We start from the raw sequence: 25,325 nt of genomic DNA on the forward strand, positions 1-25,325 counted from the left end.
TCCCGTGCTCCCCTTTCAAGATCCATGAGTATTTTGTTTTGTTTTTTTAGAAAGTGCCTGACTCCACCCATGCAGGAAACCTACTTTGCCGGCTACTCCTTCTCCCAAGAATCTGGGCAGTTGTAGCAAGAGGCACTTCACCCACACCCTAAACTCTCCCGGGAGGGCTGTGTGATACCCCGCCCAACCCTTCTGAGTCCAGAGGGGGAAGGTGGAGCCATCCTGCATTGTTAAGTTTTTGAGTGTGAGGTCCTTCCGTGTAACTGGAGAAATCATGAAAGAGAAGAATTCCGCTGGCTTAAACAAGTTCAGTGGATTTTAATTTTCCTGATAAACTATTATTAAGAAATTGTTTTGGAGATTTACTCTCTGAGTAGGATTAGCTAACCTACATTTTTCATTTGGATAAGTAGTTCTTTAATTAGAAACCAAGATTTAGGGAATAATTTCCCATTGCTTTATGTAGTGTAGAGAAGGTATGCGAAAATACCAAATGAAGGTTTTCCTCATGAGAGTGAGAAGCTGGGAAAACAAGAGGAAATTATAATATGTTAAGGGAAAGGATTCTCTTCATCCAGTATGCCTGCTTTTATCTTCAATTCTGGAAGTCTCTGCCGGCAGGGGTTTTTGGTTTTTTGGGGTTTTTTTTGTTTTTTTTTTTTTAATTCCCTATTCTTGTTGTGCCAAAAGTTGCATATTTCTGGCAAAATGTTCATTACTGGCTAGGGGTGCAACAAGAAGTCCTGTGCCAGAGAATTAAGCAAGGAGAAGTCTGTCAAAACAAATATTCTACTTTGAAAATTTAGTCCTGTGGGGAAGGGGGGAGGGGGGAGATAGTGCAGGAGCCCAGGCCATGTTTTAAGGCTGAGTATTTATTTCATAAGAATTCTGTGTTCAGAAAGATTGCTGCTTGTAGGAGTTGCTGGAGAAAACAGGATTGTGATACATTAAATGTCCTGATGAGCAAGGATGGATTTTGGGGGGATTTTCAGTTTGCTCTAGTGTTTGATATTTTGCTCATAGAATGACAGCCTTTGCTAAGAGTGAAACATGTTGATAACAAATAGCCTTTTAAATTTAATTCAAGAGGCAGTTAACAAAACTTATGTTTACGTGGAAAAACTCTCAGGCCTGAGGATATTAAACATGTATAAACAAACATGCGCATAAACACACAGTCTACTTCATAAGCCTTTATTTGGCTGGGAAATGCCGATTTTATATAATTTCAGTCTAAAAAGTATTGGCTGATTGATTCAAAAAAGAAAAATTTGGCTTTTTTTCCCCTCTCAATTTTTCTTTGTACTTCTTCCTTGTTACTTTAAAAAAAAGGTTTTATAGAAGAATGATTATAGATTGGGTAGATCCACGGTTTTTGGATTTCTTTGCTATGTTGCTTAAAGCTACTATTATAGAGTTGCTCTTCAATTGAAGTTGGAAAAACATAGGCTGACATTTGTGTTACTTTCCCCTGGGGTGGGGGTGGGGACTAACCATATGACGCCTCAAGGATGAAAACTGTTGCACGCAAAAGTGGATTTTGAGGATTTCCTGAAAGATCTGCATACAACCAGTGTTATTTTTTGAAAGAATTTAAAAAATAAAATATACTTCATTGTAATAGTGAAGTAAATGATCAGACATAATAGAGTGTGTTCATAATAAAAAAAAGCCATCAGACTAATATTAATGAAATACAGACCAGCTTATTTTTATCTCCTTTGGGCACATTTAAACTTGCTACCATAGGCAATTCAGGGAACACATACCTTCTTCTAGAGCACTGGGGGGAACTTTTCTGCTCTGTGACTCTGACTTGACATACTTTGTTACTGAGAGAAGCCTTAGTATATATATTTTTTAATTGTAGTAATTCAAAAGAATAAAAATTTTTGGAGGGGTTGAAAAGATCCTGGTGCACCATTGGAATTTGCCTTTAGTAAATGTAACATTTGTTTTCTAAAGAACTATAACAACATACTTAAATTCCAGAACAGTAAGCAAAATAGCTTAAGTTCACTGACTTGAAAAAACATTCTTTTATACTGCACGGTTCTAAAATAAATACTTAAAAGAAACAGAGAGCAAGCCATTCTATCTTGGATTTCATTTTCCTTCAGATAGAACAGCTAGAACAAACATTCTTGCTAGTTAACATTGCCTGTGTTTTTATGAAGTTAATAACTGACCTGTCAATCACGCCCTATATAAATACGGTAGTTGAATGCTTTCTGCTTTAGAAGCACTTTTATTTACAAGAGCTGCCAGCCAAGATTTCCAAAGGACTCCACGGGCTGTTTGCTTTGATCTGTTTTGAGGGCTGGTCTCTTTATACCTGTTGGTTTGCTATTTATGATACCTTTGTGTAATCAGGTATGGGGAGAGCAGATGTGCAGAATAAACACGTCTTAAGGAAACCAAGGCTCAAGAGAAATGGTGTAATTATGCACCAACAGCTTTAAAAAAAGAGAGAGAGAGTATTTTCTTAAATCAACTTAGTTGCTGTTATGACAGGAGAACAGATGTTGTGGTATTCACCCCGGAGAAGGAAAAGAGTCTCTCTTAAATCTCAGTTTATAATGAATGGAGGTGGTGTGTTTATCCCCACCCTTCAAACTGTTGCTCTCCTTTAAATTTGTAAATTGCTGAGATGTTGCAGCTCTTCTCAGTTGACTTTTACCTTTGACCTTTTTTTCATTTGCTCCTTCCCTAGGAAATGTTTACCACATGTCTCTATCCAAATAAGCAGCTCTCTGGGGAAGAGTTACCTTTGCATTTTGAACTGAAAATGCTCTTTTAATGTTTAGGACAGATTTCAGAAAGGGATGGCTTTTTGTTGTTGTGACTTTTATGATTTTGATTTGGAAGATGATTGAAAGGTACAAACATCTAGTTATGAGATAAATACTAGGGACACAATGTACAACATGATAAATATAATTAATACTGCTTTATGTTATAAATGAAAGTGGTTAAGAGAATAAATCCCTCAAATCTCACTTCTAGGGACCTGAAAGTCAAATTCATCTTTGCTTTATCCCCCATAGTGCCAAGCACGGCACCTCTGCTAGCATAAGGGTGCAATACAGGAAAGAATGGCAGAAATTAAGAGAAACCCAAGTCCTTTGGTCATGTTTCCAAAATGATCTGTTGATCATTTGGTCTCGTTCATCTTTCAATTAAATGATGCCCTAATAATTCCTGTGCATTATATTTCATGCTGCTTTTCTCTAGGAATTTGAATGTTTGAATATATTAGAGAGATTGTTAACTTCTATTTAAGACTGCCGTTGTAAGAAGTGTAGAAAAGGGGGATTCTTAGTTGGAGATGCGTCTTTGCGTGGTGGGTGGTGTAGCCCATTCTGGCTCAGAGTAAACGAACTTCCACTGCAGTGTCCATGAGACTGCAGGTTTCAAAAGTCCCTGCCTCACCGGATGGTTAAGGCATCGGGGATGCTGAGAGCTGTTGTTGTTAGGCTGTATACTTTTCATTCATTTTTTTTTTTTTTTTTGGTCTTTTTGCTATTTCTTGGGCCACTCCCGTGGCATATGGAGGTTCCCAGGCTAGGGGTCGAATCGGAGCTCTAGCCACCGGCCTACGCCAGAGCCACAGCAACTCAGGATCCCAGCCGCGTCTGCAACCTACACCACAGCTCACGGCAACGCCGGATCGTTAACCCACTGAGCAAGGGCAGGGACCGAACCCCGCAACCTCATGGTTCCTAGTCGGATTTGTTAACCACTGCGCCACGACGGGAACTCCTTCATTCATATTGATTTTACTGGAGCTTTTGGTCAGCAGCTTTCCCTGTTGCAACACTGGCATGAATCTTCAACTTTCTGTGGAAGAGTGCCTGAACATGCCCTAAGGTTTAGAAAGCAGGTATTTTATTAACCAGTTTTCTCCTTGCTTTCTTTGTTGCTCAGGAAACTCAAAATCCTGTGTCTTTAGGTATGATAGCTATTTATTTGGTTCCTTGTTTGTAGTTTTTTTTAATTGTTTTTTCCTTCCAGTTTCATTGAGCTATAACTGGCATACAGCACGGTATAAGTTTAAGGTATACAGCTTAATGATTTGATTTATATACATCATGAAATGTTTACCACAGTAAGTTTAGTGACTCCGTCATCTCATGTAGATACAAAATTAAAGAAACAGAAAAAATTTTTTTTCTTGTGATGAGAACGCTTTCAGATTTATTCTCTTAACCACTTTCATTTATAACATAAAGCAGTATTAATTATATTTATCATGTTGTACATTGTGTCCCTAGTATTTATCTCATAACTAGATGTTTGTACCTTTCAACCATCTTCCTCTAATTCTAACCACCTCCATCTCGGGAACCTCAAATCTGATCTCTTTTTCAATGAGTTTGTTTGTTTGCTTGTTTTTGAAGCACAACTGACCTATGACACTGTGTTAGTTCCTGTTACACAACATAGTGATGCAATATTTCTAAACAGTTCAAAATGATCATCATGATAACACACTGTCACCGTACAGGTTTTAAATGCTAACATCTCTACAATAATTAATGTGTAAAATGCACACACAAATACTGCATTTTCAGCATATGCAGCAGTCTTCCCCAGATAATTACTTGCCAGAGTAAAATCATTTCATAAACTTGAAAATAGATTAAAGCTTGGCTTGAAACTCTGGACTCCTTCTACACAGCTCATGGGGTCAAAGGTGGGACAGTCCTGGGGTCGCCTGGAGCCAGCGAGAGTGAGCGAGTACGGTCATGTTGCCTTTGTTGAGGCACAAACATCTAAAAGGTATGAAACCGCCCAAATTACATCTGAGCATCCTCAGGCCTTTGATTGCCTGAACTCTGTTGGAAGCTGAGTGGCCCAGGGCAGCTCAAGATCAGGCCAGAGAAGGAAGCCATGTCCCAGACCCCAGGGAAGAGACCGCCTCTCCAAATGATGTGCGGAGGGACCGTTTTGGAATCCATGGTACTGCTTGGCTGGCAGATTAGCAGAAGGAAAGTCCCCTCCAATATTTTCATTTTGCATTCGTCCAAGGCTCAAACCTATAATTAAATGTTCTGAACAAAGACCCTATTAATGCACACCATCCAGATTGATGACTAACAGCTCTTCCTTCCAGGTCCATAAGGAAATCTGTAACACTTAATGCAAAATAAAGACCCTAGTCAGGTTTTAGGGGGAGGGTGAAGTCAGGGAGTGAATGTAGTTAGGACTGAGTTTGCCTTTAAGAAGTCATTTTTTCAGTGCTGTGTAAAATGGACCGTTCAGTGTTTACCGTGTTTACTCAAGGATGTGTGATTTACGGAGTGATCTAAGATTTAGTGACAGTGATAGGGTTTTTTTAAACTTTAGGAACATAGTTGAGAAAAAGTCTCTTTTTAATTCTTTTTTTTTGTGGGCAGTGTAGACTTATATAAAAATGTTTAGGACAGACTTAAACACAGTCATGTTACTCACTGGCCAAAACTTCAAGTAGATTTCCAGGATTTGAGAAATCTGGTTGAAACTCATTAGCTTGCATTCAGGGCCTTCTGACGTCCAACCTGCTCCCTCCTCCAGGAGCATTTTGGTCCAGCTTCTTCCTTCGTCCCCAGGCAGGCCTTGCTCGTCTCTCTCTCCATGGTTTCCTGCCAGCCCCTTCTCCTCCACATACTTCCTCCTCCTTCAACCTCCCCCGCCTCTGGGAAAGGGGACCCTTAGCTGTCCTTCAAGCCCTGGAGCCACCAAGACTAATTTAAGACTGCTCTTTCTCTACATTTCCAAATCTGTCCACCTCCTGGTGCCTTCCATCCATGGAGCTAGGTTTCCCTGAGCATCCCTCTGCTTTGGCCTCCAGAGCAAGCTTGTGCCACTTTGTTAGCTCTTACCATGCCAGTCCTTCAATCATGCTTTAACTTCTGTCATATGTTTTAAGCTTGATGTTAAGTCCTTGAGGCTTAGAATTGAACCTTAATGTGCGCTGCCGGTGTCCTCCAGAGCACTTAGCATACTGCTCAGGACACGACTGTCCATTGCTTGATTGATTGGTGTATGTCTAGGCCCAGGATTGAGAATTAGCAGTCTATAAACACCGCAAGCTCTTTTTAGAACTGCTGGGTACCTTTGTACCAGGTTCATATTTTGGCTTGTCAGCTTGGTAGTAGAGATGTCAGGCCTAGATCTGTCCAGAAAAATCTGTTTTCCAAATCTCTCTCTCTCTTTTTTTTTTTTTTTTTTTTTTTTTTGGTCTTTTTAAGGTGGTACCTGCGGCACATGGAGGTTCCCAGGCTAGGGGTCGAATCGGAGCTGTAGCTGCCAGCCTACGCCACAGCCCCAGCAACTAGGGATCTGAGCCACGTCTGTGACCTGCACCACGGCTCATGGCAATGTTGGATCCTTAACCCACTGAGCAAGGCCAGGGACCAAACCTGTATCCTCATGGATGCTAGTCAGATTCGTTTCCACTGAACCATGACAGGCACTCGGTGTTTTCCACATCTTTACATGAACAGAATGGTGTTTCAGTCACACTCTGGAGCATTGTCAGCCAGGGACTGCCAACTCTTCCTTATGCTGACTAGCTGACTCAGGTGGACTGTTCCTCAGATCTCATTTCAGCTTTCTGGGGTACTTTTGTTCTTAATTAAAGGAAAGCTTATTTCTAAGACCATTCTTGAACCAAAGGCAAGTGAATATTCATTAAATGTTGACTTTCTTGACTTTAATTCACTTCAGTGGGTGACAGCTCAGGTGGGATTATGCCTTGACAGTGATCTGACAAGGCCCTTGTTCCTGGTAGTTATTGACTTTTCCAGTGTGAACCTTTTTGGTAGAGTAGGAGGCCAACATCCTGGTGTCTGAACCATATAAGGAACTGGCTTTCTTTTAATTTTGTGTTTTGAGTTTGAGGAAGATGGAGACTGTGCCAAGTTGGGACGTTTGAGCCTTCAGTGCTTAACTCATTTGATCTGAAAATTACTGGTAAAAGTACTACTTCTGCCAAGTGTAAAACCAAGTCTTAGAATATCGAATGCCCTGATATGACTGATGCAGCCCGCTTTAAGGCTTCTGAAAACTTAAGCCAGACTCTAGGAAGAGATTTTAATAGGCCGATGTGAACCCAATGCCCACAGTTGTCAAGGCTTCACACTTGTATAGTGCTTTTTGACACTCCTAAAATGAATGTTTATTCATTCGACAAATATTTTTTGAGCACCAGCTTGGAGCCAGACATTGTTCCAGGTCCGTGGAATACAGGGATGAACCATCACCAAGTGTTTCACTTCTCTGTTATTTTGAATTTTAACTTCTAACCTGCTTCCTCTTACTAGAATGTCAGCTCCTTGGGAGTGGATCTTTATCTCATTCACTGCTCCATCTCCAGCACCTGGAGCAGTGCCTGACATATAGCAGAAGCCCAGTAAATATTTATCAACATATTAGTGAAGTTCTACAGTGAAGGAAGTAAGAGTTGCTGCTGTAATGGTACATGGTGGATACATGGAATATGGGCTTAGAGGAATCAAGGAAGACACCTTAGAGCAAAAAAGATAATGGCTGAGCAAAAGGATATGCAGTATTTACCTGAGAAAGAGGAGGTGATATAGGAGGGGGCTGTTCCTGTTCAGAAGTCAGGAGTGATATGAGCCATCACAACACATGATTGCTATGCAGAGTGCAAGGGCCACGTGGCCTGAGATGAGGTCAGCCAACCTGAGGACACAGGAGCAAGGAAGTTATTTCAAGCACAGGTATAAAGGGATTAGATTTGTTTTAGTTTGATCAGTTTGACCACTGTGTAGAGAACACAATAAAGCTGGATTGGAAGTAAAAGTTTGAAGACCAGGGATGAGTTTGTTTGAATGGCTTTGTTTGTTAGGATAATATAGGCTAATGGTACCCAAACATTTGGACTTCATGAACCAGAAAAAAAAAATTAAATTTTGTGGATCACCATAATGGAGTTACTAACCTTTTCGTTTTGTTAAGTAAGGATGTTAAATGCACCACCTGTCAGAATCATTTCGTAAAACAAAGGACATTTTAATATACATGCCCACAAATACATACAGACCGCAGTCACAGGAGAATGTCAAATAAATGTTAGATGGTGAAATGGAATACATTTAGCTTGGCTTTCTCATTTTCCTCGTGAACGGTATACTGTGGTGTTCTGCTATTTATAAAGGTGATCCAGCCTAGGGAAGAAATGTTGGTGGTCTGAATTAGAATAGTGACAATGAAAGTTGAAAGAAATGAATAGAATTGAGAAATAGGAGGTCGAATCAGCAGAAATTGATGATTTCAAAGTACTTTCACATTTGATCCTAGTGGTAACCTGGTAAGGGAGTTAGGTTAGGTATAATTATCCCCGTTTAATAGATAGGAGACTGAGACTCAGAAGTTAAGTGACTTAACCTGAGTCGCATATCTGAGTAATAGCAGGATTGAAACCACCATTAAAATGGTGTGAAACTCTAGGTATGTGGCTCCCCTAACTTACCCTTTCTGATTTTTTTTTTTTTTTTTTGTCAAATTTCAGGGAAGAATGGAAAAGGAATCATGGGCTCCCTATGAGTCATGTGTTTTAGGGCAAAACATATGATATTGTCCATTCTTAGAATAAAACAATATTTTAGTGATGACTCTGATTCATCCTAATTTTGCAACATCATCTATTACCAATCCATGAACTTGAGTAACCCTATTTAAATCAGGCCAGAGGAGACGAAGAGGCTTCTTTGGCTGTATTTTCATTTTTATCCTGTCCCTTTGTCCTTTCTATAAATAAGCCTTGGCCACCCTATTTATGGATCTCTGTGGAGAGAGTGAGGCTTTGTGTGTATGTAAGGATATTTATCTCCTACCACCTGATTTGTTGGTTTGTCCCCCTTTTTCTTTCTTAGTGTACTTACAGGTTGAAGTTACTTGGTACTACATAAATTTTAGAAAGCATGGAGTAGGTTTTATGATGGACTGCCCCTTGTTGAATGGCAAATAAAGAAGTAGAAGTAAATACAAAGAACAAAATTGGACTTAAAGGAGGAAAAAATGAAGCAATCACAATTTGAATTAGACAAAAGGAAAAAATGTATTAGAAAATATTTGTGGGCAGTTCCTTCTAAATGGCTTTATAAACAACATTTTTGGTGTGTAGTCATAAAATCCTCTGACCTATGAAACACCAATTTAATGGAATTAATTAAAACTAAGACGGAATGCCAAAATTTACATGTGAAAATGATCAGTGACTGTTCCTTCAATTAGTTATTTTTATTCAGCCTTTGTATCAGTCATTCTCTGGGCTGCTTGTTTTCTGACAAATTTGGAAAACTACTAGAGTGACTGTAAATTATTTCCGTACAGACTCAACAGCTAGCCAGTGTTACTGTAATCACAAATAATTGTGAGAAATATGGTTTTTCTTTTCCAAGGATGAAATATACCTTTGTTGAAGCATCTGCATCTATTTGTGTGTATGTTCAGTGTCTATCTTTACCACTAGAATGAGCGCATTAAAAAACAAATACTGTTTTCGTAGATTGGGTGAGTAGGAGAATGGGAGAGCAGCATTATATATCACCATTTTTATTGTCTCACACACATCCTCTGGGTGGTGTGTGTGTGTGTGTATGTGTGTGTGTATGTATGCAGGTACACTCATTATTTGTGTTTGGACACCCTAACCATGTTTTTTTCTACCAATATGGATCCATCCACCCCATTTTATAGCTTTCTTCCTGGCCTCTGACTCTTATATTTGCTACAAAATATAAGTGTTAACATATTCAGAATACTAGGTAAAATTTTTTTGTGCCAGACCCAAATTTTAGCCATATTTTCAGTGCCTGCACTTCATGTACTTTTATTTTTTTTTTTCACTTCATGTATTTTTAGAAGCTATTTGTATAGCAAGTGTGAAAGTGACTTATGTTCTCTGATACTCTTGGATCTTAGAATCTCAAGGTGTGTTGACGTTAATGGTAATTTGTACCAGTCCCCCCCCCCCGTTCCTTTCATCTCCTCTTTTAAAGTGGGGCAGGGAACAAGGAGGGCCAGGTGGCAGGAGCCAAGGCCAAAGAACAATGCGTGAGTAATTGGATGAGAAGGTACAGTGTTGATTTGTCCATGTATTATCTCATTTCTCACAGTAACTCCACAGAGTAGGCACTGTTATTCGCATTTTATAGAAAACAAGGTGGGAAGGTACTCAGCAAGGCTGAACAAATCACCCAAGCTTACACAGCCAAGAAATAATTCTCCTCTCATCTGGCTGCTTCTAAACCTTTGCTCTTTCTCTACATTGTGTTTCCTCATGTCCATCCTACCACAGAATAAATAATCTATGGAACATGGTTTCAAATTTTAATCCGTGATGTAGTAGAAGCTTGTCTTTCTTTCTTTCTTTCTTTTTTTTTTAGAAGCCTTTTCTAAAATAAAACACTGTGTGTATTATGTAAAAATATTTTGTTATTGAAAATAAGCTGAATGTAGGCAGATAAATAGTATTTGAACTGCCTCAGTTTATGTGTCATATTATTAGCTCTTGTCTGAACTCATAGCATTGTTTTGCTTTAAATGTGATTATATAATTAAGATAGGTATTTTGCTTAACATTTGTGAGTTTTACACATTTTTAAAGACTTTACTTGGAGGTATTTATATACTTCAAATATTTACTGGGAAGTATCTTTGCAAGGTTAGGTGAAACATTTGACCAAGCTCCCACTTTCAATGAGTCTCTGTTGGGAAAGGTTAAATAGCACTGTAGAATAGTCTTTGGGCATTCAAGCAGTTCCTCTGCTCAAATAACGGTGAGTAAAATTGATGGTTTTAGTAATAAGGTCATAAAGTCAAAAAGAGTTACCACAGTGTGGTCAACATTTGACCATAAGGAACAGTATGTAAAAGTTGGTTAGCTGGAAGGATGTCCTGCCTTCTTAGTGACTGTTGTGTCTCTGTTTCTTTAGAGTCATAGCCAAATTGGAAAGAAGGGGAAAATCTTTTATGTAGGACATTTTGCATTTAGAATTGTTGTTCTTTAGATTCCCATGGCAAAAAGCTTCTACAGATCCATATAAACCAGAACCTATCCTTTGAATAAAATGCCTCTCTGCTGTATTGCTTATTCAGAATACTCTGTAATAGTATTGAGCCACCTTCTTGTTGGCCTCTTCTCTAAACCTTGTTTGACACATCATGGAACTTCATGTTTTTTAACTGATGGTTATTCTTTGCATTGGAATGTGTGTGTGTGGCAGGGAGAGAAGTACTACAGTCATTCCAAGACTTACCTAAAATTTATAATCAATATTAGAAAATAGCGGGATGTTTTTAAGGGATTAAATTGAAGTAGATATAATACAGGGACCAGAAGAAAATTTTAAAATGAGGAAGAGGTAAATTCACATTCTCAGAAAATGGGATAAAATTGATTGCATGAAATAGGAACAGGATGGTATTTTTAAAAGAGCAGTCAGAATAAGAAAGAGCTCTAGGAAATTAAGAAAACATGATAGCCCAAATAAAAATTTCAGTACATGGGATAGAAGACAAAGTAAAAGAGCTTTTCAGAGATACAACTAAAGAAATCAAGAGAGATGGAACATGAGAGAGGAAAATAATATGAAAATTAGAAGATTATTTCAGGCGGCTCAATATCCAACTTACAAGAGTTCAGAAGGGAGAGCAGAGCAAAGTGAGGGCAGGAAATTGTCAAAGAAATAGCACAGGGACATTTCCTAGAACTAAAGGACACAAGTTCTAGTACAATGAGTGAAAAATGAGCCACACCAAGACACATCATCATGCAATTTCTAAAATTTTGTAGAGTAAAACAAAACCAGCCAAAACAGTTCACATATGGAGAATTAAGGATCAAAATGACAGCAGACTGAGAAGATAGAAGAGCGATATCTTCAAAATTCTGACGCTGTATGATTTCTTTGCTTTTCTTTTGCATGCAACTAGATTATTGATCAAATGCTGAGATAAAATAATAAGAATATACTTTTATTCAAAACATTTTTTAATTAAAGCAAGAAAAACTCTCTTTTTTACTTAGAGAACATAAATGAGTAAAGCACCTAAATGTTTTTTAAAAAGTAAGTTGCTTGGAGTTCCCGTCGTGGCGCAGTGGTTAACGAATCCGACTAGGAACCATGAGGTCGAGGGTTCGGTTCCTGCCCTTGCTCAGTGGGTTAACGATCCGGCGTTGCGTGAGCTGTGGTGTAGGTTGCAGACGCGGCTCGGATCCGCGTTGCTGTGGCTCTGGCGTAGGCTGGCGGCTACAGCTCGACTGACCCCTAGCCTGGGAACCTCCATATGCCGCGGGAGCGGCCCAAGAAATAGCAACAACAACAACAAAAAGACAAAAGACAAAAAAAAAAAATAAAAATAAAAAGTAAGTTGCTGAACAGTATTTAACACACATCTGTGTTTGTCTCTCCGCCAGAACAACTGTGTACATGATAATTTTAATGTTTATAAATAGATAAATAAATGGATAGAGAAAAGGTCTAGAGTGGGCCAGTGTGATATTTACTTATTTATATATTGCATAGGGTGTTTTAATGAGAATTAATTGTAATTAATAGAATATAACTGAAAAAGGGGGAAGAAAAGAGACGTGATTTACTCCTTAACTTATGTTTTAAAATGTAGGCAGTGCATATTCTGTCTGTCTCCTCTGCTAGGTACTGTAGGAGATACAGTTGAAGTAGCAAACACAGCCTTAGCCTTTGAAGGATGTTGGGTTGGCTGTTAAGGGAAACACGCATGGAAGGGAATGGGGCTCCCAGCCGTGTTGAAAGTCTGCCTCTGTGTGATCTCAATGTACAGGCTGCTCTCAGGGCCAAGCAGATGGCTTTCCAGGGTCTGTGAAGAGGCGGCAGCCTACTTACTTCATAGTACTTAAAAGAACAAAACAAAAAACCAGTATTCTTGAGAACACCAAACATGGAACCCTGATCTTGGAATGTCTAATTTAATAAATGTCATTTGCATTGCTACAGAAACCAACAGTCTTCCAGCTGCCAAACCCAGGAGCCAGAGGTTAGGGTTTTAAATAATAATAGCAATAATGAGTTATACTTATTCCAGATTAGTCTTCTGGCTCTCCAAAAAATAAGTGGCTAAGATGTCCAAAATGTTCTTTTCGCAACTCTGCCAAACACTGGCTTTTCCTCTTCGTCTGGAGATGCAGCCAATCTGTTGAAAATTATCCCCCCCCCCTTTTTTTTGAGTACTTCCAGGCAGTTGTTCAGAGAGAAGACTAAATCCTGCAGTCTAAGGTGGACATTCACTAAATGGAGACTCTTTCCCATACTTTTTCAGCAGAAGAAATCACTCTGATTTCTGAGTCTTACTTCATTTCTCCTACCTGTGTATTTGGGAGATGTACACCGGACAGCATATCATACCCAGTTGTGGACAGCGTTGTGTATTAATTGGGAGTGTAACATTTGCCTGGCGACTCCTTGGTTTTTTGTTTTTTTTTTTTTTCCCCTTGTAAATAAGCCTTGGCATTCACTAGGGCAAAGGAAGCCTTGACCCTGAATAAAACAAGTATGCACACTTTTTTTCTGGTTTAATTTGCATGAGATTTAGAGGGTTTTTTGGTTTTTTCTTTCCTTTGTATTTTAAGTTTTTAATTTTGGGGGTGGGGGAGTTGTGGTGAGGAAGTCGGTTAGAGCTATTGTAGTGTGTGGTGAGATTCTCTTAATTTGAATAGAGGAGAGGCTTGAGACTTATTAGACCAAATAGAATATCTGTGGTCCAGTGATCTCTGAAAATGCTTTGTAAGAGCAGATGGATAGATTTTTAGTTGGCAGTTTGCCTGCTCGTCTACTCCCTTTAAAGTCGGTGGGTGGGCCTGGCTCAGTGTCTGGCAGTAGAAGCTCAGGTCGGGAATCTTAATCTAAGTTGATCAGGCTGATTGACAGCAGTGGAGAGATGCTATCTGACCCAATCATGAGGACATGAACTCCTTTGAAAATTGGCCTGTCTGGGCCAGTGTCCTCTGCTTGTTAAGCAAATGCCTGGCACAGGATGGTTGGATTACCTGTGTAATGGAAGCCCTGAAAGGTCTAGTGGCTAGATTGGGTATCAAAAGAATTGGGTTCTAGTCCTGCACTTTCCCCCAACTTGTATTTTGATCTTGGGAGATTTCCTTAATTCCTCTGGGCATTGGTTTCCTCATCTGGAAAATTAAGTGAGGCGAGTAGCAGCCCTTCTCTGAGAGTCTTCTCATTATAATATGTTCCTTGAAGTCTGGGACTCTGTTGGTACCTTCCCCTTGCTTTAACAAGAGGAATTGGCAACTGAATGTTAGCCTTAATGAAAATGTTCATAAAGTTTAGAGTAAGATCTTGAAAAAATTAGTTGAATGAAAGCATACAGGGATAGAAACCAGAAAGCTTTTATTTTGAAATACTGGACTTTTTGCTAAATTAGTCTATTAGTTATTAATGAGTCAAAGAGAAATTTCTAGGTGATTTCTTGCTGGCATTTAGGATGGGGATGAGGCAGGTTCGGCATTGTTTGAACTGTTTGCATGTTTAGTGCATTTGCTTGACTAGGTTTTAATGCCTATACGATACTCTTTAGAAGTACCAAGTAAGACCTTTTTAGTCCTGTACATATTTTTAGAATCAGGCTGATGGGGATTGGCCTCCTGTGGTTGTGAAGAAGGCAGCCCATCCTTTACTGGGGCAAGATTTGTGGAGGGCGTGCTAACAAAACAGTAAGAAAGCAGCAGCTATTTACTGAGTGTCCTGTGTGCCAGCACCATTCTAAATGCTGAGGTTAGAGAAGAAATAAGACAGTTTTTAGTCTCAAGAAGCTCACTTCGTCGTAGAAGAGACAAACTGGAGCATGTTTTAATAAAACAACAGTAGGAGTTACCGTCATAGCTCCGGGAACGAATCCCGACTAGGAACCATGAGGTTGCGGGTTCGATCCCTGGCCTCTCAGTGGGTTAAGGATCCGGCGTTGCCATGAACTGTGGTGTTGGTTGCAGACTCGGCTCGGATCCCGTGTTGCCGTGGCTCTGGGGTAGGCTGGTAGCTATAGCTCTGATTCGACCCCTAGCCTGGGAACTTCCATATGCCGCGGGTACGGCCCTAGAAAATGCAGAAAGACAAAAAAATAAATAAAAATAAAAAAGAAATAACAATAACTATGAATGTTACGAAAAAGATGTAATCACTATTTTAGGGACGAGTGGGCAGTGACAGGTGGAGTGTGCGTCTTTAGCTACAGAGGTTTGAAAAGATGGGAACAGAAGGAAGTGAGGACGCTCTCTCTCGGAGCCTTCGCACTCTAGACTGTGCCTCTGGAGCTCACACAGGTGTATCAGAGCCTGTGCCTGCTGAGGATAAGGTGGAGGCCAAAGTGATGATCCCTGCCCTCAATCTGCTTTAACCTCAGGAGTTCTGGTTTGGTGTTGGTTGTATATTTTGAATATTGGGATTATATATGAAAAAATGTGATCTGTTGCTTTAAAGATTTGGAAAACAGCTGCCTCGGAATAAACCAGTTATGTTCATTCTTGCCCTTAGTACCTTAACTCTTGTGTTTTGCAGTTGTGCCATGCAGTTAATGGCCCCCAAAGACATTCAGGTCCTAATCCCCAGAACCTGTAACTGTTACCTTGTAAGCAGAGGGGGTCTGTGATTAAATTAATGATCTTTCATGGGGAGTGATTATCTTGGATGATTTGGTTGGGTACTCATGCAATGACTGATAAGAGGGAGATGGGGGGAGATTTGAGACAACAGAGGAGAAAGCAGTACAATCACAGAGGCAGAGTTTGGATTAATGGTGGTACAAGCAGGAATGCCAGCAGCCACTTGAAGCCAGAAGAGGCAAGGATTGTGATCTCCACTAGAGCCTCTGGAGGTGCCCCACTGACTCTTTGATGTTGGACCATTGATAGTGATTTCAGATTTCTGGACTCCAGAACTGCTAGAGACTAAATATAGTAGTTAAGGTAAATTGTGAGTTCCTTGTTATCAGTGTCCCTTTTATTTAGTCTATTATGTTTTCCACAGAGTGTAACTCAAGTGCCTTGAATGTTATAACCATGCTTCAGTTAGCTATTGCTGTATAACAAACACCCCCGTTATGTTCGTGGCTTTTATTTCTCATAATTCTAGGGATGAGCTGGGTTCAGCTGGATGATTCTTATTTACTGTGTGCTGTCACCTGGAATCACTCAAGTGGTGGCATTCATCTGAGACCTCAGCTGGGCCCTAAATGTTTGGGGGACTAGAAGCACCTGTCTCTAGACAAGGTCAAGTCCTCTAGACGGTGAATATAGAAGCCTAAGGCACAACTGGCACAGCGTCACTTTCACTACCTTCTGTTGATTGAAGACCAGTGGGCTAGACCAGAGGCCAGAGAGAAAACAGACCCTGGTTCTTGAAGGAAGAAGGCCTGCCCACATAGGGAGGTAGTGGGAGCCATTGTTGACCATCTTTGGAAAGTCTACCACAGACTGTTTAGAAAATGATGATTATTATTATTTTACTTTTTGGGCCACCCCTCAGCATATGAAGTTCCTGGGCCAGGGATCAGGTTTGAGCCACAGTTGCAACCATGACAATGCCAGATCCTTTAACCCACTGTGCTGGGCCAGGGGTTGAACCTGTGTCCTGGTGCTGCAGAGACACTGCCAATCGCATTGTGCCACAGCGGGAACTCCTAGAAAACAACTATTGAATTAACTATGGGAGATAGATTGATTCTCAGATTTTATAGATGATGAGATTCAGTAAGAAACATTATCTAAGAAAAAAAATTTCTGGTTTAAAAAATCCAATATAAGCTACCATAATGGGGCCTTGTACACTGAGGAATACGAAAGATGTGTGCTTACTGACCAACTGGCTGGGTAATGAATGGAAATATGTTTCTCAGCTCACTCCTGGTCAGTGATTTCACAAGAGGAAGAGCAGGGCAGGCACTTCTAGAAGCAGGACCTTTCACTTCTCCCCTGGGTATAGTAATGGCTAATTTTGTGTTTTGGAAGATTCTCTACCTGGAAAGTAGTTCCTAAAGGGAAGCATTAGAAAAGCATTCAACGCATCCGAGTATTTTATGGCTGTCAACAGAGGCTAGGAGGGGAGATGAGACCGGCAGGAGACCTGGTCACAGTCAGTACTCGTAGAACAGAGACCCTGCAAAAATGTCTTTCCTTTCACTTCCTACACAGTTTACCTGGAATTTAATAACAGGACTTCACAGTGATTACAAGTGCTTGATGAGTGTGAGATTCTGACCCTGGGACCCCAGCATCCCTTTTGTCCAGTCACTTATCCTTGTTTAATTACTCCTACTCTAGGGAGAAATGTGGGGGTCAGCCCCAGTCAGAGTCTAGTAGAGAGGGGCTTCCAGGAGTGGAGTCAGAGATGGTTTTTCTGGTGGGATTCCAAACCCAGATTTCTCTTTATTAGTTGCTTCTACTTTATGAGTTTGCGTTTGATCATCCTTTGAAATGCGTGTGTGCGCTTTGTCTTCTTTGTGGGTTTGTTTCCATTGGGGGTACTGTTTTTCTTGAGAGGAGCTTGCTGTTTTTATCAGCAATCACCATGGCAAGGAGACATAGGCCCTTAGCTGATTGCTCTCCTCCGGGGTGGTTTTATAGGCCAGAATCTGGGGAGTAGCTAGGTTTTAATAGTTTATTGAGTTCCCATTTGAAATACCAACGGAAAACCTTCAGGCTTTTGCCCTCATCATTTGTTTTCATCTAAGGACCAGTTTTATGGTGTTTTCTTCATGGCCTGTGAATAAGTCCTGTTTTTTTAAAACCAGGCTCAAACTCTGCCTTTGCTTGCTGTTTGCCATGTCCTTCCTTACTCCTGCATGTTTTTGCTTTCCTTTTCGTTTTATACCTTTGTGCAGTACTCGGTTGCTCCCTCCCTCTTCCTGAGATGATTGAGAAAGATAGGGGGTATGTGTGCAGGAATTGGGGTCGAGAGATACTTACATTTTTCCTTTTAATGCGTTTCCCCAAATGCGTCTTTTCTTTGCATGACTGTCTTCATTCCTGATACTTCTGTTCAACTCAGAAGCACATGCTTCCAGCATTTCAACTTTTCATATGTGTGGCAGATATTAGGACACAGTTCTCTAAGAGAAACTGATTGATTCAAGTGACGGTTTCTCTAGGCTGTTAGATGGCAGGGTGGGGTCACAGACTACCACAGTGACCAAAGCTCAGATGCTCTCAAAAACTAGCCTCTCGGCATTACCAAGATTAGATGTGGAATGTGCAGCGCTGAATGTGGCTGCCATGGGACTGCTTTTCACACACAGCTTAGCCAAGGCGGGGAGGAGTTGTTCTGGGCTGGTGTCTGGATGAGAGCCCGAGACCTATGAGAGGCACAGGCAGTGCACAGAGGCTACTACACTGAAATGGGTTCACACGGACATGGAAGAGTGTTCTTGATGTATTATTAAGTGTAAAAAAAGCAGATTATAGAGCAATGTATAAGGAGGAGAAAGGTGTAGAGAGACATCAGAACAGACTGGCAGTTTTCCTTGGGTAATGTGTTTGTGGTGGTTTTTAGACTTTTCTTTACAATGTTCATTATCTGCCTTTTTCTCGATAAAATACAAAGTGCTGGAATAATTTTTAACTAGCCAGGCAGGCTGGTTCTTTCATTCAGTAAACCTCTCTTGGGAGCCTCCTTTGCCCTTGGCCCTGGCTGGTGCTGGGGAGTCCAGCTCTGAACAGGTCAGGTGGAAGAGTGCCCAAGTGAAGATCATGGCCACTCTGTGCTCCTGGCACGTTATTCTTGGTGCAAAGCAAGTCCATGTCTTCAAGCAGCTTCTGTGTTTCCCCAAGGGCCTTTGATTGGTTGTGCCTGATAATTCTTACCTGATGGGATAAGAGGAAATAACTCACTTTTCGTGTGGTCTGACAGTCCCAAGGTTAAAGCAGCTTATTCTCATCCTCTGCTCTGGCTTGTTTGTTTTCTGTGTCTGTCTGTTTTATCCCATTCAGAGGTTTTGCTGGTCTCCTTTGTCTTCCTAGGAGCTTGAACTTACAGGGGTCCAGTTTTTCCTTTTTTCCATTTCTCTTGTTTCCCATAAAGTTGCTAGGCTAGGAGTTCCCGTCGTGGCGCAGTGGTTAACGAATCCGACTAGGAACCATGAGGTTGCGGGTTCGGTCCCTGCCCTTGCTCAGTGGGTTAAGTATCCCGCGTTGCCATGAGCTGTGGTGTAGGTTGCAGACGCGGCTCGGATCCCGCGTTGCTGTGGCTCTGGTGTAGGCCGGTGGCTACAGCTCCGATTCAACCCCTAGCCTGGGAACCTCCATATGCCGCGGAGCGGCCCAAGAAATAGCAACAACAACAACAAAAGACAAAAAGACAAAAGACAAAAAAAAAAAAAAAAAGTTGCTAGGCTAGTTTTTGACCACATAGATAAACAGGTTTGAGATGCCAGTCACTGGAGACTTTTCCCCCAGGGCTTGCTGTATCCGGGGAGATAACATATCAGCCTGATGGCTTATTTGGGTGAACTGGAATCGACCTGTTTGCAAACCAGGGAGATGAGCTTTGTATATTTGTATTTAAGAACATTTCAAGATACTCAGTTTACTAATTCAGGTTATGATTCTGAACATCCTTACATATAGCTCATAATGCACTTTAAGAAATTATTCATTTGTTACCATCTTAGTCATAATTCCTTTTCTTTTTTGACTTTGTCAAGGAGTCTTCCCTTTCATTTAGCTTCCTTCCTTTAGCAACTGTTGATTAAGCACCAGCAGCGAACCAAGCATCATACTTGGTCCCTGAGATAACATGGAGAAATAAGATAGCCACAGTCTCTGCCCAGACGCAGTGTGTAATCTGGTGAGAGGGATAAGCAGGTAAATAGGAAGTTCCACGTAGGAATTGCTCTGAGTGCTCTGATGGGGAGATTGTAGGTTGTAGTGTAATGCCAAGGTCAGGCACCTCACTGGCACTTGAGATGTCAGGGAAGGTGCCCTCAAAGAAGCTGGCCTAACCCCCAAACTGAAGGATTACTTGGAGTTAGTCTTGTGGGTGAGGGGAGAAGTGTTCATAGCAGGAAGTATATTTGCCAACATCTGGAGACTAGAAAGAGCATAGAATGTTGATAGATCCAAACGAAGTTCTGCATGGCTCGGTTTGAAGGTGGAGAGGCAAAGGATAGCTGGACAAGTGTGTCCAATTAAGCAGAACTTGGTAAATCAATCTAAAGAGTTTAGACTTTATCCAGAAAGTGGTAGGGATCCATTAATCTCATAATGTCACATGATTAGGTTTATGTTTTTAAGAGAAAATTCTTACTACAGTGGAGAGTTACAGAGGGGAAGATGTGAGGCAAAGAGATCAGGTGAGAGACGGACACAGTATGTAGGCAAGAACTAGTAGCCGTCAGACATGGGCTGTTAGTGGGGATGGTGAGAAACAGACTCCGCACAAACTCTGGAGGTAGAAGCAACAAGATTTGCCTGTCGATCATGTACATTGGGAGCTTCAGGATTGGGAAGTTGGGTGAGTAGTTAGGTGTCAATTGGGTGGGTACTAATCACTGGAACGACAAACGAGTAAAGCAACAAGAGCTGTCGATCATGTAATGGAGCTCAGATTAAGCTGGTGAGTAGTTAGTGTCATTTTACTATCACTGAGAAAAGAAACAAAGCGTATTGAGTCAACTATATTATTGTTTCTTCTCATTCATCGCCAAAATGTTTACCAGTCAACCAACACTTACATAGCATTGTGCTGTGTATCAAGAGGGTGAGATGCAGGGCAGTATAGATGCCTATGGCTATTAATGCTCTGGTTGGGGTGAAAAGTGTATAGTTAGTGAATGTCCATGGGTCACCACGTTTCTACTTCTCTAGTCTAGTCTGTCTGCTTTTGTCACCTCTCGCTCCTGCTCAGAAACTTTCAATGCCTGTGAGACACAGGTGAATCTATCTAGTCTAGCATTCAATTTCTAAAAAATTGTATGTCTTCTGTGTTTTTTACTTTCTCTTGTCCTAAAGCCCTCTTTTCATCCAGCTAACTTGTCTGCCCACTTGGTTCCTATACTTAGCAACCCCCTCCATGATGTTTTCTCTCTTTTTTAATCCATTTTTACCATTTTTTTCAAGACTCACCTTGGTTTCATGTTTCCCACAAAACCTTTCCTACCTCTCCAGCTCCCAGTGATACCTTTTCCAACTCTGTATTCTTACTGTAAAGCATCATTTATTTGACCCTTACACTAGTTGGCTTACATTCTTAGTTATAGTTTATGAATATGCTTTGTCTTCCTAACCAGATTGTAAGTGCCAAGAGCAGTGGCTAGCAGTGCTCTTCTGCAGGACCTAGCACAGTGTTCAACATAACATATGTAGGTGTTTAAAAATATATATTTGTTATATTCTTGAGAAAAATATGATCACAATTTTGATTAAGTAGCAAGTAAGAGGTAACATTTACATGTTCTAGAGGATTCAGAAGAAGGAGATTCAAACTTGGACTAATATGGTTCCATAACCATGGTCTTTTAAAATAAGTCTAGATTATAGACCTATACAAGCAGCCCTAATCCTATGAACCACCTCCACGTAGAGGTGCTATTGTAGATGGTGGCTCTCTGCTCAGTATAACTATGAAATGTAGTCACTGGTTAGTTGAGGGCTGGAATTAATATATCAGCAGCTGAATATCTGGATTCAAGATACTAGAGACCTTTTGATGTAGTTGAGAATCAGGGGTAACTCACTTACAAGTTTGAATAAGACCCTTAGATAATTCTGATATCCTTCTATGTCTGACCCCTTGAGGTTTTGTTTTATAATACACAATTGTTAGTGTTGAATATCCTTTAGAACTCCATTAGACATTTAGCCAGGTCTTTAGTACTAAGCCCTTGGCTGATGCAGAGCTGAGATGATGCTACTTGGCAAGTACATGGAGCTCAACTCTTCTGTGTTTGCAGTCTTGGCCTTCTGGTGAGCTGAACCGGAAATGGGGTCAGCATTGCCATAACAGTATCATGGAACCTAAGAATGCTAGACTAGAAAGACCCCTCCTGTGTCTCCGTGTACCTGAGCAAGGTTGAAATTCTCCTTAAAAATAATTTTGTTTTTTCTTAAACACTGACAGATGCACAGTTGATGCTTCAGGGTCCTACACCAGTAAGCACGGACACAATAATTTCAACAAGAATTTTTTAAAGATGGAGTCAAAACCCATCAAGCTACTAAGATTAGTGAAAACATTCGCCAAATGTTTAAATAATGTACGTTCTTCATATATCCTCCAAGATAGACTGGTTGGCAAATGTTTGCTAAGGTACCTGAATGAGATAATTTGTTGCTGGGGATCGTTAGCTTTCATTCAATGAAAGCAATGACTTCACTTTCAGAAAGGTAGCTCCCCAGCCCTTTTCTCTGGCAGTATTGTGGTCAACAGAGCCAGTTATTTATCAGGGCAGTTTCTAGATGATGGGTGATCATAAGTATATAGTCTGCTTAAGTGAGAATGCTTGGCTTTTTTCCTCTACCAAGAATACCAGGCCATTAAGGAGTGACTTACTCCCCAGAAGTGAATGACTGACACCCTGAGAAGATGTAGCCGCCAGGCTTTATTGTGTAGATGTAGATGTTCTGTAGAGGCAGATGCACTCAGAGTTTCCAGTACAGAACTCACACAGTTTTAAGTGATTCTACTGAAAATGGAAACTGGTGATCTTGTCCGATTTTGCTTGGAGGAGGTAAAGACTGTAACACAGCCTGTAGCGGTTTTGTCTTGCCCCTGGGTAAAACATTGACCCTGCAAAACCCAGGTTTGCAATCTCTACAGACAAAGTTATACATCATCCTTTGTAACAGTATGAGATGGATAACAACCAAAAAGACCTAACTACTAGACATTAAATCAGTTATACTCAACCATAGTGTGGATTACTCTGCAGCCATTAAATGGAAAGAAATAGATCAGAGTGCCTGTTACTGAGTGATTTCATAGTTATACTTCAGATGAACAAAAAAGAAATCAAGGTGCTCAACAATATAGGTAACATGCATATTTGTCAGCGGGAAAGTCAAACTAAAATTATATACTTGAATGCACTGAACTTTTTAAAGAGGAAGCTGAGAATACTTTTGCATGGTTTTCCATGAGAACTGGGCAGTCCAGTGTATTATTTTTAACATTGAACAATTTATTCCTTAAAAATATGTAATAAAGAAAAGAAGGAAATGAGCTTATTTTACATAAAGTGTCTAATAAATGTTCAATAAATCTGCAATTTGAGGTGAAGTGAGAACTTTTGCTTTTCATTTGGTTTTACTGAATATGAAATAGGTATAAAAGAAAATTTATAAATTGTGGGTAAGGTTTAAAAAGTATCAACAAACAGGGAGTTCTCTTGTGGTTCAGCAGGTTAAGGATCCAGCATCATCACTACAGCATCTCATGTCACTGCTGTGACACAGATTCAGTCCCTGGCCTAGCAACTTCCACATGCTGTGGGTGTGGCCAAAAAACCAAAAAGAAAAAAAAGAAAAGAAAGTATGCAACAAACAAAAGTAATCCTTTCTCTACAAAATTATAGGGGGATACCCTACATATCCACTGGGATAGCTAAAATGGAAAAAAAGACAACAGCAAATGTTGGAAAGAATATAGAGACAATGCTTACTCATTGTTGGGAATGTAAAATGCTGTAATTATTTTGGAAAACTGTCAGTTTTCTGAAATTTTAAACATATTTCACTTTTATTCTCTGATATTTATTTAAGAGAAATTAAACCATATGTCCACAAAAAATCTTGTGCTACAAGAATGTTCCTAGCAGCTTTATTCATGATAGCCAGCAAATGGAAAGCAGTCCTTATCCGTCAAGGGGAGAATGGATAAAGAAACTTGTGTATTCATGTAACGGAATACCAAACAACAAAAAGAATCAAACTCTTGATAGACTGAATAACATGAATGAATCTCAAACTTTGGGCTAAGTGAAAAAGCCAGACACAATTATGTAATGTATTATTACATTTATATGAAATTCTAGAATAGACAAAACCAAATTATGGTAATAGAAATCAAATCATAGTTGCTTTGAGGATTCAGAGTTGACTGCAGAAGGGGCACAAGGGAACTTTCTGGGATGTTGAAAATGTTCTGAGGCTTCCTAAGGGTGGATTACATGAGTATATGCATTTATGAAAGTTGATTGAATGGTACACTTAAGATTTAAGCATTTCACTGTGTATAAAATATACCTCAACTTTAAAAGTATGATATTTTGGGTCTTCATTCATAAGAGCATACATCTAGGGTTGACAAGAGCGGGCAGGTTAGCGAATATTTGTGTCTCCCTTTCCGAGTAGTGGTTTTTTAATAGTTTTAGAGGCCGAGTGTTTAACCAAATGTTGTATTTAGCTTGAGCCTTTTTGTCAGTTGTACAGTCAGAGGAACTATTTTCAGGATCTTGTCAGAGTTCAGGGGGCAGTATTTATTAAGATGGGAAAGGTCGTCCTTGCAGATTGGAGCCCCAGAATCTCACACACCAAGTCTTCTTCTGGTCATCATCCTCCCGAACAGTGGGTCTCAACTGGGAACCTTTTTCTCTTCTCAGGGTACATTGGTAGTGTCTAGAGATACTTTTGATCATCAATTGGTGGTGGGAGGGGGTGTTGTGTGTTACTGGCATCTAGCGAATAGAAGCTACAGAGGCTGCTAAACATACTACAGGCACAGACGGCCCCCCACTACAAAGATTATCTGGTCCAAAATGTTACTGGTGCCAGTGTCAAGAAACTTTATTCTGCGCTTCTCCTGATGCTGACTCAGTTTCAGTCAACCAGGTTCATTGTCCAAATCAATCATGGCAACTTGGCATTTTCACAAGTTGCGTGTTTCTTCTCTGTCAGAATTTAATATTAAATAGTTGTAAATATATATATATATATATATATACACACACATATAATCTTAAGGTTTGAGATAAAATTCCACTTGTTAAGAGCATTTCCGAAATCCAAATTAAATGTATTGTTTCTGCTGGTTGTTAAATTCTTCAGATGTAGGTTTTGTTCTTAACTTTATTTCATTAAATATTCAAACAAATGATCTTAGTTATCATTCTTTTAAAAATAAGGCTTTATTAATTACCAAAGCAAAGGAAATAAATGATAATCTTTTTGTTTTTTTCCCTCTACAGAATGACAGGGAGTGAATTTTTCTCTCGTTTCCCGGAGCTCTATCCCTTTCTTCTCAAACAGTTGGAAACTGTAGCCAATACCGTGGACAGGTAAGGAGAGAATATGATGGGGTGAGGCGAAGTCAAGGATGTGAATGACTTGCAGGGTT

General features: G+C 40.1%; 1 protein-coding gene across 1 annotated transcript in view; it reads left to right on the plus strand.

Moving 5' to 3' along the window:
- Window positions 1–25,325, plus strand: part of THADA (THADA, armadillo repeat containing) — a 324,874-nt gene that overhangs the window by 116,170 nt on the left and 183,379 nt on the right. Inside the window, 1 exon segment of the mRNA XM_021088406.1 lies at window positions 25,177–25,266. Coding sequence (XP_020944065.1) covers window positions 25,177–25,266 — 90 coding nt within the window.

This window comes from Sus scrofa, chromosome 3, assembly GCF_000003025.6.
Source record: "Sus scrofa isolate TJ Tabasco breed Duroc chromosome 3, Sscrofa11.1, whole genome shotgun sequence".
NCBI lineage: Eukaryota > Metazoa > Chordata > Mammalia > Artiodactyla > Suidae > Sus > Sus scrofa.